General features: G+C 41.4%; 1 protein-coding gene across 5 annotated transcripts in view; it reads left to right on the top strand.

Moving 5' to 3' along the window:
* Nucleotides 1–14,704, top strand: part of rps6ka2 (ribosomal protein S6 kinase, polypeptide 2) — a 436,546-nt gene that overhangs the window by 395,025 nt on the left and 26,817 nt on the right. For all 5 annotated transcript variants that reach the window (XM_072581035.1, XM_072581037.1, XM_072581038.1 and 2 more), the window contains one exon: nt 7,393–7,554. In XM_072581035.1, the coding sequence (XP_072437136.1) occupies nt 7,393–7,554 (162 nt within the window). The remainder of the gene's footprint in view (nt 1–7,392; nt 7,555–14,704) is intronic.

Raw genomic sequence — 14,704 nt, 5'->3', positions numbered from 1 at the left:
CTGGTAACATCCTTGTAAATCTTTTCTGAACCCTTTCAAGTTTCACAACATCTTTCTGATAGGAAGGAGACCAGAATTACACACAATATTCCAACAGAGGCCTAACCAATGTCCTGTACAGCCGCAACATGACTTCCCAACTCCTGTATTCAATACTCTGATCAATAAAGGAAAGCATACCAAACGTTTTCTTCACTATCCTATCTACCTGCGACTCCACTTTCAAGGAGCTATGAACCTGCACTCCAAGGTCTCTTTGTTCAGCAAAACTCCCTAGGACCTTACCATTAAGTGTATAAGTCCTGCTAAGGTTTGCTTTCCCAAAATGCAGCACCTCGCATTTATCTGAATTAAATTCCATCTGCCACTTCTCAGCCCATTGGCCCATCTAGTCCAGATCCTGATGTAATCTGAGGTAACCCTCTTCACTGTCCACTACACCTCCAATTTTGGTGTCATCTGCAAACTTACTAACTGTACCTCTTATGCTCGCATCCAAGTCATTTATGTAAATGACAAAAAGTAGAGGGCCCAGCACTGATCCTTGTGTCACTCCACTGGTCACAGGCCTCCAAGTCTGAAAAACAACTCTCCACCACCACCCTCTGTCTTCTACCTTTGACCCAGATCTGTATCCAAATGGCTAGTTCTCCCTGTAATCCATGAGATCTAACCTTGCCATTCAGTCTCCCATGGGGAACCTTGTTGAACGCTTTACTGAAGTCCATATAGATCACATCTACTGCTCTGCCCTCATCAATCTTCTTTGTTACTTCTTCAAAAAACTCAATCAAGTTTTTGAGACATGATTTCCCATGCACAAAGTCATGTTGACTATCCCGAATCAGTCCTTGCCTTTCCAAATACATGTGCATCCTATCCCTCAGAATTCCCTCCAACGACTTGCCCACCACCGAAGTCAGGCTCACTGGTCTATAGTTCCCTGGCTTGTCCTTACCACCCTTCTTAAATATGGCACCACATTTGCCAACCTCCAGTCTTCTGGCACTTCACCTGTGACTATTGATGATACAAATATCTCAGCAAGAGGCCCAGGAATCACTTTTCTAGCTTCCCACAGAGTTCTCGGGTACACCTGATATACTAGTGTACTGATATACTAGTTTTCTTTCTAATTTGCCTTTGCCCTTTTTATGATGTTTATAGGTTGTAGAAAGTCATACAGGACTTCTTCCAAAGCATAGATGAATATTATTAAATCATCTTATAAAATCATCCTTTTATGTTCATTGCTCACAATTGTCAACTGGAGATCATTTATAAATGAACTGATTCTTTCACCCTGTCTTTGTAATAGGAGGTTGAATTTAATGTTTTGATGAAATCTAAAATACACAAAGGCTTCAATGATATCCTCATAAGAGGATGTCTCCCCATTCACAGAATATCATCTGCAGTGCGATCAACTATATACAAAAAAAGTAATGATTTGATTCTTGTTATTTCTATTTGCTGGGCCCAAAGCATCCCGATATCATGGAAAGCACTTTGTCCAGTTTTCGTTGCCTGGCTGTTTGAGGCCTGTACTTTGTGGAACATGACTTGGAAAGCTAGGATGGAGTCCACTGCTCACCATGAGCCAAGTTTCCCATTTCTCACACTGCTCCCTGTGTTAAATACTTGGCTGCCTTCATGATTATCTCACCATCCCTTCAATTCGCAGCCTCATTACTAAAGGGGTTTTGCCCTTCTCCTGCTCCTCGGATGCTGTCTGACCTGCTGTGCTTTTCCAGCACCACTTTCTCCAGCATCTGCAGTCCTCACTTTTGCCTTCATGATTACCCACCTCTACCCTGACTTGGTCTTGAAGTCCTTCGCCCATTGCTCTCTGCTTCTGCTGCTGGATATTTAGGCCTTTTCCAACTATTTTATGAGGCTTTTCTGGGTCTGATTAGTCACTTCTTGCCAGCATTTGTTTTTGTTGGATTTGCTGCTGCTCACAAATTATTTTCGTTTTGAATTGCCTTGGAAGATCTAGCATATCTTGCTCTTGTAAGAGAGCTCATTAGAGGTAGAGGTAGAGATCCTTCTAAGTGTACATTTACATTTACAGAACTACTAGATAAGATCAGAGCCAGTGCCCTCTCATTCCCATCTTCCTGACAATGTCATAATCTAGCTCCATATACACGCGCTCCAGAACAACCCTTGAATCCTACAGTTTGAGATATCACAATGATGTGTTGCCTCTCTGGTGCCAGGATCAAGGATATTTCGGAGAAGTGCAGAATACTCTCAAAGGGGAGAAGAACCAGCAACCGGTTGTTGTACACATTGGAACTAACATCATAAGAAAAGGACAAGGTTCTGAGGACAGAGTTTAGGAAATTAGGCAGGAATTTAAAACCTAGGTCCTGGAGGGTAGTAATATCTGGGTTACTCCGGGTGCCACAAGCTAGTGAGAGTAGCAATAAGAGGATATAGCAGATGAATGTGTGGCTGAGGAAGTGGTGCAGGAGAGAAGGATTACATTTTTGTATCATTGAAATCACTCCTGGGTAGAAGGGTGGATTGCACCAGAATCAGAAGTTGATTAATACAGTCAGTTCTGATTTAACACGATAGTTCCGTTATCATGCAGTGTCGCATTATTTAAAAAATACACAATAGACACGCCCTTTAAACCAATGGCGCCGGAATCATGTTACAGCCAATAGAGGTAAGGAAAGTTTGCTTTCTATAAATAATAGTCAAAATTCTTCAATTGCGTTAACGCCAATTCACATTGGAGAAACGCATGTTATAGTTGAACGGACTGTATACTCGTGGAGAAGTTTGCTAGAGCTGCTCGATAGGATTTAAATTAGTAAGGGGGATTGGGGAGACCCAGGGAGATAGTGAGAAAAGAGATCAGTCTGAGGCTGGTGCAGTTGGGGAAAGGAGCAAGTCAAACAGTCAAGTCAAGCAGGAACAAAGCAGAGAACAAGGTAGAACTGATAAACTAAACTGCATTTATTTCAGTGCAAGAGGCCTAACAGGTATGGCAGATGAACTCAGGAATGGTTGGGGACATGGGGCTGGGATATCATGGCTATTACAAAGATGTGGCTCAGGAATGGACAGGACTGACACCTTAATGTCCCAGATGCTGCAGGAAGGATAGAAAGGGGGGCAAGAAAGGAGGTGGAGTGACGTTTTTGATGACAAATAACATTACAGCTGTACTTAGGGAGGATATTCCAGGGACAGGGAAGTTATTTAGATGGTACTGAGAAATAAGAAAGGGATGATCACCTTATTGGGATTGTACTGTAGACCCCCAAATAGTCATTGGGAAATTGAGAAGCAAATTTATAAGGAGATCTCAGTTACCTATAAAAATAATAGGATGGTAATGATAGGGGATTTTAACTTTCCAAACATAGACTGGGACTGCCATTGTGTTAAGGGTTTAGATAGAGAGGAATTTGTTAAGTGTGTGCAAGAACATTTTCTGATTCAGTATGTGGATGTATCTATTCTTGGGAAATAATAGGTGACTGATGTGGCAGTGGGGGAGCACTCTAGGGCCAGTGATAAAAGTTCTATTTATTTCAAAATAATGATGGAAAAGGATAGTCCAGATCTAAAAGTTAATGTTCTAAATTGGAGGAAGGACAATTTTGACAACATTAGGCAAGAACTTTCAAAAGTTGTGTGGGGGTGGATATTTGCAGGCAAAGGGATGACTGGAAAATCAGAGGCCTTCAAAAATGAAATAACAAAAGTCCAGAGACATTATGTTCCTGTTACAATGAAGGGCAAGGCAGAGCAAATGTAGGGAATGCTGAATGACTAGAGAAATTGAGGTTCTGGTCAAGAAAAAGAAGGAAACGTGTGTCAGGTAGAGACAATTTAAGTGAATCCCAAGAAGAGTAGAAGTATACTTGAGGGAAATCAGGAGGACAAAAAAGGGCATGAGATAGGTTTGGCAAATAGGATTAAGGAAAATCCGGAAGGATTCAACAAATACATTGAGGACAAAAGGGTAACTAGGGAGAGAATAAGGCCTTTTAAAGATCAGCAAGGCAGCCTATGTATGGACTGCAGGATATGGAGGATATACTAAATGAGTATTTTACATTTGTATTTACTGTAGAGAAGGAGGTGGAAGCTAGACATCTTGGGGAAATAAATAACAGCAACTTGAAAAATGTCCATATTACAGAGGAAGAGGTACTAGACATCTTAAAATGTATAAAGATGGATAAATCTCCAGTACCTGATCAGGTCTCTGTCGAAGTTTGTGGGATGCTGGGGGAGTGATTGCTGAGCCTCTGGCTGAGATATTTGTATTATCAATAGCAGCAGGTGAGTTACCGGAACTTGAAGGTTGGCTAATATGGTGCCACTATTTAAGAAAGATGATTTGGAAAAGCCAGGGAACTCTAGACCAGCAAGCCTGACATTGGTGGTGGGCAAGTTGATGAAGGGAATTCTGAGAGACTGGATATACATGTGTTTGGAAAGGCAAGGACTGATTATGAATAATCAACATGGCTTTGTGCATGGGAAATTGTGTCTCACTAACTTAATTGAGACTTTTGAAAAAGTAACAAAGAGGATTGATGACGGCAGAATGATGTATGTGATTTATATGGACTTCGCTAAGATGTTCAACAGGGTCCCAGAAACGTCGATTCTCCTGCTCCTCAGATGCTGCCTGACCTGCTGTGTTTTTTCAGCACCACATTCTCAACTCTGATCTCCAGCATCTGCAGTCCTCACTTTCTCCAGATTAGCAAAGTTAGATCACATGGAATACAGGGAAAACTAGTCATGTGGTTACAGAACTGGCTTGAAGGTAGAAGATACAGGGTGGTGGTGGAGTTTGCTTTTCAGTCTGGTGGCCTATGACCAGCAGTGTGCCACAATGGTTGGTGCTGGGTCCACTGCTTTTTGACAGTTATATAAATTACTTGGATATGAACATTGGAGTAATGGTTAATAAGTTTACAGATGATGCTAAAATTGTTGGTATAGTGGACAACCAAGAAGATTATCTCAGAGAACAACAGCACCTTGATGTGATGGGCCAAGGAGTGGCAGTTAGCGTTTAATTTTGATAAATGTGAAGTGCTGCATTTTGGACAAGCAAATCAGGGTAGGGATTATAGACTTAATGGTAAGGTCCTGGGGAGTGTTACTGAACAAAGAGACTTTGGAGAGCAGGTTCATAGATCCTTGAAAGTGGAGTCTCAGGTAGACAAGATAGTGAAGAAAAAAATTGGTATGCTTTCCTTTAATGATTAGGACATTAAGTATAGGAGTTGGGAGGACATGTTGAGGCTGTACAGGAAATTAGTTTGGTCACTTTTGGAATACTGCATTCAGTTCTGGTCCCCCTGCTATTGGAAAGATGTTGTGAAACTTGAAAGAGTTCAGCAAAGATTTACAAGGATGTTGCCAGGATTGGATGATTTGAGCCAAAGAGAGATGCTGAATAGTTTGGGGTTATTTTCCCTGGAATGTTGGAGGCTGAGGGGTGAACTTACAGAGGTTCATAAAATCATGACATGCATAGATAGGGTGAATAGCTGAGGTCTTTTCTCCAGGGTAGCAAAGTCCAAAACTAGAGGGCATAGGTTTAAGGTTAGAGGAGAAAGACTTTCATGCAGAGGGTGGTGTGTGTATGGAATGAGCTACCAGAGGAAGTGATGGAGGCTGGTACAATTACAACATTTAAAAGGCATCTGGATGGGTACATGAAAAGGAAGGGTTTACAGGGATATGGGTCAAATGCTGGCAAATGGAACTAGATTAATTTAGGATATCTGGTCAGCATGAGTTGGACGGAAGGGTCTGTTTACATGCTGTATATCTATGTGACAATAGCCAACATAATCTTAATCCACATAACTGAATTGAGCTCCAATTAAAGAACCAAGCCCTAATAGGGATGTTAACTTTGCCCTGAGGCCCTCCTTTTGCTTGTCAGGTTTAGGCTAACATGAAGGAAACAAGGAAACTGTAGAGGCCCTCCTACATGATCTTGCTGTCTTTTTGAAGAGAGGACAGTGGATTGTTTAAACTGCCTCTTGCCCAGATTCCTCCTGGCCTTCCTGTACCATCTCTTTCCAGCTCAACAGTCCCTGGAGCCAGTTCTGATCCTTTAACCTGTAGCCAGTTGGTGCCTTATGTGTTTTCCCAAGGCTTCCTGCTCAGAATGCTAATGAAAGTTTGGTGATTAAAATTCTCTTGCTCTCATTCTGCTGCAGGCGTTTGAGAAATTAACTGAAGCCATTGGGTCCTGCTAAAAGCCCTTGGCCATTAAAGTTCCTTTCATCATGCAGCATATTTCAAGCAACCAGATGTTATGGGTTTATGCTCTCTCCTGTAGCTCAGTGTCAGCACTTCCCTGTGAGCCATATGGTATGAAATTAAGTTTCATTCCAGAGAGTTGAACACAAAATTTAAACTGATATTTCAGCACAATGGAGTACCATTCTGTCACTTAACTCTCATCTGCCTGTCTGGTCATTACCATATAGTTTTGGGGAATTTGCTGAGTGTAAAATTCATTGTTGACTTTCCTCAATTACAGCAGTGACTATATTCACTTCAAAGTGATTTGCAATATCCTAAAGTTGTGAAGGGTGTTATATAAATGAAAGATTTCTTTTCTCCCTTGGCTTAGTTTAGAAACTGTTAAGCGTATTTCCATTCATTCTGGGCTCTCTAGATGCCTGCAAAGTTCCTCTCTGAAATGAATATGGGCAATTTCAATCCACATTCAGCCAGAAGTAGTCAGGAATGTGCTATGGTGAATACTGAAAATTTCACAGTGCTATATCAGTGTTACTTCAGTGTTAATTGAGGAGTAAGCCAGGCGAGAAATCGTTCTATGTTTAATTCATTCTGTTATCTTACTCATACTCTGCAGTACTTGACCTGGGCCTACTTGATGCTGATACATGGTGCTAAAAATGAAAAGTATTTGGCTCTCTGGAATTGACATCCTTTATCCTGATAAGTACCATAATAAGTATGTGGGTAGAATCTCCTTTGCAACTGAATTTCTTCTGTGTGTTATTTTCTGGTTAATGAATTGATAGAAAATTCTTCTGTACATTATTTTAAACAAATAGTGATAGATCACTTCTCTTGATAGAGCTTGATGATAGCATGGAGAGAGTAATTGTCATTTTCACTGCCTGGGAAGTTTCCGTATGAGGCAGACAACCTATACTGCTAGATTATTGCCCACTGAAGGTATAAATTATTGGCCGCAGACTCTGCACTGGAATGCCCAGCATTAAACATCATCGTAGAATCCAGCACTCCCAGCAAACAAGAAACTCACTGGCAGCAGTCATCACAAACTCGTCGGGAGCAGATGGATCATTTGTGATTTATAGTTGATGATTCAGTGCTGCTTTCTCATTCCTGTAGGTTGTTCATCGAGATCTGAAGCCGAGTAACATTTTGTATGTGGATGAATCAGGAAATCCAGAATCAATTAGAATTTGTGACTTTGGTTTTGCCAAGCAACTCCGAGCTGAGAATGGCCTTCTAATGACTCCATGTTATACTGCCAACTTTGTTGCACCTGAGGTAAGAAGCTTTACAATTCCTTATGGTGTTTTGCTGAAGTGCTTAACAGAATTCATCAATATTGTAAACTGATGCTTGTTGCCAATGCCATTTTGTCAGGTGGTGTTAATATTTTCAATATATTCTTGAATATATTGATGTATTGAAGTGGATTGATCAGAACAATAATAACGTTTTTAATCCTACTAAGGTATTATTTGCACAAACAGCACCATCAGATTTTTTTCTGTCTGGAACACATTACTTATTAATCTGTGGGAGTTAGCTCCTTGCACTTTTGGGTAAGTACCCAGGATAATGAGTCTAGTTTGCAACATTTCTATGCTTACAAAAATAGATACTCCATAGCATGATTGAAAAACAAAAATAATTGCCTTTTAGATATTTTAAACACAAAGGTGCCAATCTATATTCACTGCATTGCATTTTGGGATTTTGAAGCATTTTCTTTGGAAAGCATTTAGATACATGTCGTATGTTACTATTTAAAGCTAATGAAATAAAGTCAGTTGTTTTAGACATCTGCTGTAGTTTTAGAATAAAGGTATATCGATGAGTTTACTCAAAATACCTTTGTAACCTTCATGGGAATGTTAATAGTTTCCTTTCATGTTTAGAAAATGCCTTTTTGTTGCAACTAGATTGAAGCTCCAATGAGGAATTTCAAAATTCCTCTCTATTTTCTGTAAAGTCTGGACTGAAATGTTTGGGATCCATTGTATTTACTTATAGATAATTTATAAATAAAGTATATTTTACAATAAAGAATAAAATCACTGAAATGGGAATTCACAAAGATTACTAACAACAAGGAATGCATCACCTTATTTTACTGCTTCCAAAGAGCTTTCACAATGCCCAAGGTTTTAGATTAGATTAGATTAGATTACTGACAGTGTGGAAACAGGCCCTTCGGCCCAACAAGTCCACACCGCCCCGCCGAAGCGTAACCCACCCATACCTACCCCTTACCTAACACTACGGACAATTTAGCATGGCCAATTCACCTGACCTGCAAATCTTTGGAGTGTGGGAGGAAACCGGAGCACCCGGAGGAAACCCACGCAGACACGGGGAGAACGTGCAAACTCCACACAGTCAGTCGCCTGAGGCGGGAATTGAACCCGGGTCTCTGGCGCTGTGAGGCAGCAGTGCTAACCACTGTGCCACCGTGCCGCCCACAAAAAGAGGAAAAAAAAGACTTTCAGCAAAATACATATACTTCAGCATACTTACATGGTTAGTGAAGCATAATTCCTCATTTATTTAACTGAAACATAAACAGTTCAACAATTTGGATCAAATTGTTATTGCTAATGTTATTCATCAACCTTTCAGAAGATTGCAAAAGGGAAATCAACACATTCTGTTCGTATGAAAGTTGCCTCATTGTTATGCAGGCTTAGGTTTTGCCATCATGGATGAATAATAGGTAACAGGAATTACCTTTATCACCAGGGATATGTGTTTGTTTACAGGAAAGACTGCTGATGCTTTACCAGAGAAGGACATCTCAAAGCTACTTCAAATTTGTAGCAAGGTTCACCAACTACTTTCATAAATAATACCCTCTGTTGTCTCAAAACGGATATGAGCACAGAGTGACTGGGTAATTCCTATGTGATCAAGCTCAGTACCATACAGTGCAGTTGCCAACTGTGTCATCGGAGAGCATCATATTATTCTGTTTAAAATCATTCATTTAGAGACTTTACTTATGTCCTCTGCATTGCTAAACACCTCTTAAGAGATTTCAAGACAAATATGATGCATGATACAATAGGGCTTGAAATGGTAGTCATCGAATCCTTGTGTGGAAGCAGGCCATTTGATCCATCAAGTCCACACCAAACATTCAAAAAGCATCCCATCCAGATCCACTTACCTACCCATCCCTATAACCCTGCATTTCCCATGGCCAATCCACCTAACCTGCATATCCCTCAATACTGTGGGCAATTTAATATGACCAATCCACCTAAACATCTTTGCACTGTCGGAGAAAATCAAAGCACCCAGAGGAAACCAACACAGTCACAGGAGAATATACAAATTCCTCATAGACAATCATCCAAGGGTGGAATTGAACCTGGGTCCTTCGTGCTGTGAGGCAGCAGTGCTAACCACTCAGCCACTGTGCCATTTTGTCAGAGATCAAAAGATATTATCATAAATTTCTCACAGACTGTTAATTAAAAAGCCTTTCCATAAAATGAACATGAATATATAAACTCAGTATTTTCTGCAGCCTTGGTAAGAATAGGGTTGGTAGGAGCAGGGAGATGTGATTCTGGTAGGGAAGAGAGGGGTGAGTAGCTGGATTAGTGGTGCTGGAAGAGCACAGCAGTTCAGGCAGCATTGGATGCTGCCTGAACTGCTGTGCTCTTCCAGCACCACTAATCCAGTATTTGATTTTCAGCATCTGCAGTCATTGTTTTTACCAGGGGTGAGTAGCTGTATGTTCCTCCCACAAATGCTGAGAGTTCAGAGATGTTTTCATGTTTAATGGATTATTAGAGTTCTCCATTATAAATACTTCATAATTCTTCTACATGTCTGTAATTTCCTTAACATTCTGACCTCTACACTTTTCCCATTAGTTGATGCCCTTTAGACTATACAGTGCAATGAATTTATTTTGTTCTTTACCTCTAGCCAAGTTAAATTTTGTCTTTGACATGAGGGATATCCTAACTCTCCAGCACTGAAATGTTTTCCTTTATCAATACCACCACCCCTCCCTCTTTTCTTACTTTCCTACTTTTCTAAATTTCTTGTATCCAGTAATATTTAACAAGCAACGTTACCCTTCTTTAAGCTAGGATTCCCTTACAGCCACTGCATCATATCTGCATTTGTCTGTCTGTGCCTGTAACTCACTATGTTATTTACCACACACAACAATTTCATATGCAAACTGTTATGGACCAGACCAAACCAGTTTCAAATATATCAAGGAGATAGATTAGACCCTGTTTTTTTTTTAATTTAAAGGCAAGCGTAAAGTGCTATGCTTCAGATGTAGTTCAACTGGTCACACTACTTGGCTTTAAGCAAAATTCACTTTATTCTTATTCTACAGTTAAAATACAAATGAATGAAAGAAGAATTGGTCTAACTTTAATTCTATTGGAAAACTTAACAAAAGAATAGATTATTTAACTACTAAACAGTAATTGTTCCAATATAGTAACACACCTTTGGAAAAGGCAAGTTCGGTCAAATTGAATGTCTTGCGTGCAATGTTTCTCCAGTCTGGGAGGGAAGATCATCAAGAGAAAACTCTGGCAGCGAGAGTGAATTTAAGCATTTTGCTGTAGCAAGGAGAGATGTATGGAAATTTCCAAACTCCAACAACTACTGAAAGTTGAACTAAAACTCTGGTTCCGCGGGAGCCTGATCCCACTCATTCACACTGCTTCTATTGTTCCAACATCAAAAAAAAACCAAGGCCTCACAAGCTGTTTATTTGATTGGCATGGAACAGACCGCTAGCTACCTCTACCTCTACCTCACTGTTACCCTAACTTAGACTTTATTACATTTTCTTTTATGCTGAAACCACCAAATAGATTATTATTTTGTTATCCAGAGATATGTATCTTTCCTAGTATTCTGTGGACTTTGGTGTTCCTCACTAATATTCCACCTGTTTCCCACATCCCTTCCAAGTTAGTTAGATGTCTCATCAGTAGCACTAGCACATTACTCCACAAGGAAATTCTGATTAGGTACAACTGCTACAGTCTCGAAAGATCCAATATCTGCTGAAACTAATTCCAATGTTCCAAATGATCCCAAAGCCCTTCATATTCAACCATCTATGCACTCAACTTGCATCCCTTTATCCTCCGCTATACTCACTTGCATGTGGTACCAGTACAGACACTGCTCATTAATTTCCGACCTAGTTCCCTAAATTCTGACTGTAACATCATCTAGCTCTTTTTATTGATATCAACAATGGCCATTGGTTGTTCATCTTCCCATCTCTCCAGCCACTCAGTCACACCTTGACCCTGGCACTTAGGGTACAGAACATGCAGCCATAAGTAAATTCACCTAAATTCTGGCTCTCCTATCTCTATGACTCTTCCAGTCTTCCCCAGCTCCAATCTGTTTCCTGGCTGCATCCCATTCTAATTAAGTCCCAACTCTGTGTTTGATGCGTATCCCAAATCCACCGCATTCCCAATTCCATTTTCATTCGAATCTGACTTCTAACATCATCTCTTTCTGTTCCAACTCTCAACTCTGCCCAATCCAATCCAGCTCCTGGGTTCCAACCCAGTACAATTCAACTCCCAACTTTGCCTCCTATTCCCTCCAGCTTCTGCTTTTGCCTCATTCCAATTCAGCTCAACTCTACCCTGTTCTGGTCCAGCTCCAGAATTTGCCCTGTTCCAACTCATTCACCAAACACCCCATCCACTGAAACAATTATCATTACTTATACAGTCCCACTTACAGACCATGGGGTTCTGGGACATTTAAACTGTAATTTATCAGAAAATAGCAGCTATTGAAGGAGATGTGGCTTCTTTTTTAATCCCTTTGTTGGTGTTTCTGTGGATTCCTGGCTCTCTGACCCATAGGATCTTCCAGCAGAAGATTGGAAAAAAAATTGCAATGGGTCAAGTAAATTAGGTATAATTTGGTTTGTGTTGGAAAGAGAAGTTCTTGATGCTGACTGGAAGATTTGGTCCTTTTAATTACATCCATTCCTCTCCAGAGTGGGTTATCTGACATACTAAAACCTTGATGTGGAGGTGCCAGTGTTAGACTGGTGTGGACGAAGTTAAAAATGACACAACAGATAGAGTCAAACAGGTTTATTTGGAAGTACTAGGTTTTGGAGCGCTGCTCCTTAATCCAATAGCTGTGGAGTAGGATCATAAGACACAGAATTTATAACAAAAGGTTACAGTATCATGTAAGCAACTGATACGATATATTGAACAATCCACGATTGCTGTTAAACCTTTCATCTTTTAGAATAGGTTGTAGTTTTCGGTTCATTAATATATAAATCCCAGAACTTCTTTCAAGTCACATTCTCAAGATAACATAAGGTTTTATAAAAATAGGTGACATTTCAGCACAGACAATGCATTAATGGTGTAAATTTAAAGTCTGTCTGTATCCCCGTCTTGAGTCAGATGGGTTCTGTTTCCAAAGTAGGAATTTATAAAACGTTACGTGGATTGGCTGCCTGCATTAACTGCCTGCAGATTGTGTGCTTTTTGAACAAAATACAAGGTATCTGCAATTACAATTGTGCAAATGCAAACTCACCCCATAGACCTATATGTGTGTGTGCAAGCATACATATAAGGGGGTATGGAAAGTGAGAGAGAGAGAGAATGTGAGTGTGTGTGTTTACGGTATGTGCCTCTTGGGGGGGTTGTATGTGTGTGTGTCTGAGAAAGAGCTTGTGTATGAGAGAGGGTCTGCATGAGTGTGTGACTATGTAAGAGTGTGCACATGTGTGTGTATGAGTGTATAGTATAGTGGGGTAACCTGTGGGGTAACACAAGGTCCCAGTTGAGGTCATCAACATGGGTACTGAACTTGGCTATCAGCCTCTGCTCGGCCATTCTGCATTGTTGCATATCCCAAAGTCCACCTTGGAGGATGGTCACCTGAAAATTCGAGACCGAATGTCCCTGAGCACTGAAGGGTTCCCCAATTGGGAGGGAACATCCCTGTCTGGTGAATTTGTGCATTGCCCATTCATCCATTTTTGCAGCATCTGCTTGGTCTCGCCAATGTACCATGCCTCGAGGCATCCTTGCCTGCAGCACATGAGGATGAACACCACGCCAAGACCTATCCCATGCCTCCACTTCTCGCCTTTAAACAACTGCCAAACCTTAAACAAACCATTGTTCGCAGCAAACTGCCCTGCCTTCAGGACAACATAGACCACAATACCATACAACCCTATCATGGCAATCACTGCGAGACATGTCAGAGTGTTGACATGGATACCACATGGAGAACACCCACCCTGTACACGGCAGGTACTCATGTGACTCGGCCAATGTTGTCTGTCTCATACACTGCAGGCAAGGATACCCTGGTACATTGGCGAGACCAAGCAGACGCTATGACAATGGATGAATGGACACTGCGCAACAATCACCAGACAGAGGTGATCTCTCCATTCGGGGAACACTTCAGCAGTCAGGGACATTCAACCTCAGATTTTCAGGTGACCATCCTCCAAGGCGGACTTTGGAATTAGGATTAGAATTAGAATTAGATGGACTTGCCTGAAATGTCCACACTGACCCTCCGAAAAGTAACCTACCCAGACCCAGTCCTCTAATCTATATTTACCCCTAACTAATAACCTACACTACAGGCAACTTAGCATGGCCAATTCACCCAACCTGCACATCTTTGGATTGTGGGAGGAAACCAGTGGACCCATAGGAAACCCACACAGACACGGGGAGAATGTGCATACAATCACCCGAGGCTGCAATCAAACCTGGGACCCTGGTGCTGTGAGGCAGCAGTGCTAATCACTGAGCTACTGTGCAGCCCAGGGGATACTTTTTTTTATTTCAAAAATATACTTTATTCATAAAATGATTTGATGGTCTGTACATTTGGTCATGCCATACATATGTCAACATTTATATACACATATCAGAATTTATCATTGTTATACACAGATCTGTGCATTTCTCAATCTTATGCACCTATATTTGGCTGAGGCATCAGCAGAGCCCAAAAAACGTCCGCATGGGCCCCCTGTTCTTCTTTAGGCAGGCCGATCTTACACGGTGGTCTTTCCCCACCGCGCCTTGGCGGCAGCTGCCCTAAGCTTCAGCGCGTCCCTCAACACGTAGTCTTGGACCTTGGAATGTGCCAGTCTGCAACACTCAGTCAGGGACAACTCCTTCAGCTGGAAGATCAACAGGTTTCGGACTGCCCAGAGAGCGTCCTTCACCGAGTTGATGATCCTCCAGGCGCAGTTAATGTTCGTCTCGGTGTGAGTCCCGGGGAACAGGCCGTAGAGCACGGAGTCCCGCGTCACGGCGCTGCTCGGGACGAACCTCAACAAGCACCACTGCATTCCTCTCCAGACTTCCTCTGCATAGGCACATTCCAGAAGGAGGTGTGTGACAGTCTCGTCCCC

Source organism: Chiloscyllium punctatum, chromosome 11, assembly GCF_047496795.1.
Source record: "Chiloscyllium punctatum isolate Juve2018m chromosome 11, sChiPun1.3, whole genome shotgun sequence".
In the NCBI taxonomy this organism is placed as follows: domain Eukaryota; kingdom Metazoa; phylum Chordata; class Chondrichthyes; order Orectolobiformes; family Hemiscylliidae; genus Chiloscyllium; species Chiloscyllium punctatum.
The sequence above is the reverse complement of the archived record's forward strand: the minus strand, read 5'-3'. Positions and strand labels throughout refer to the sequence as shown.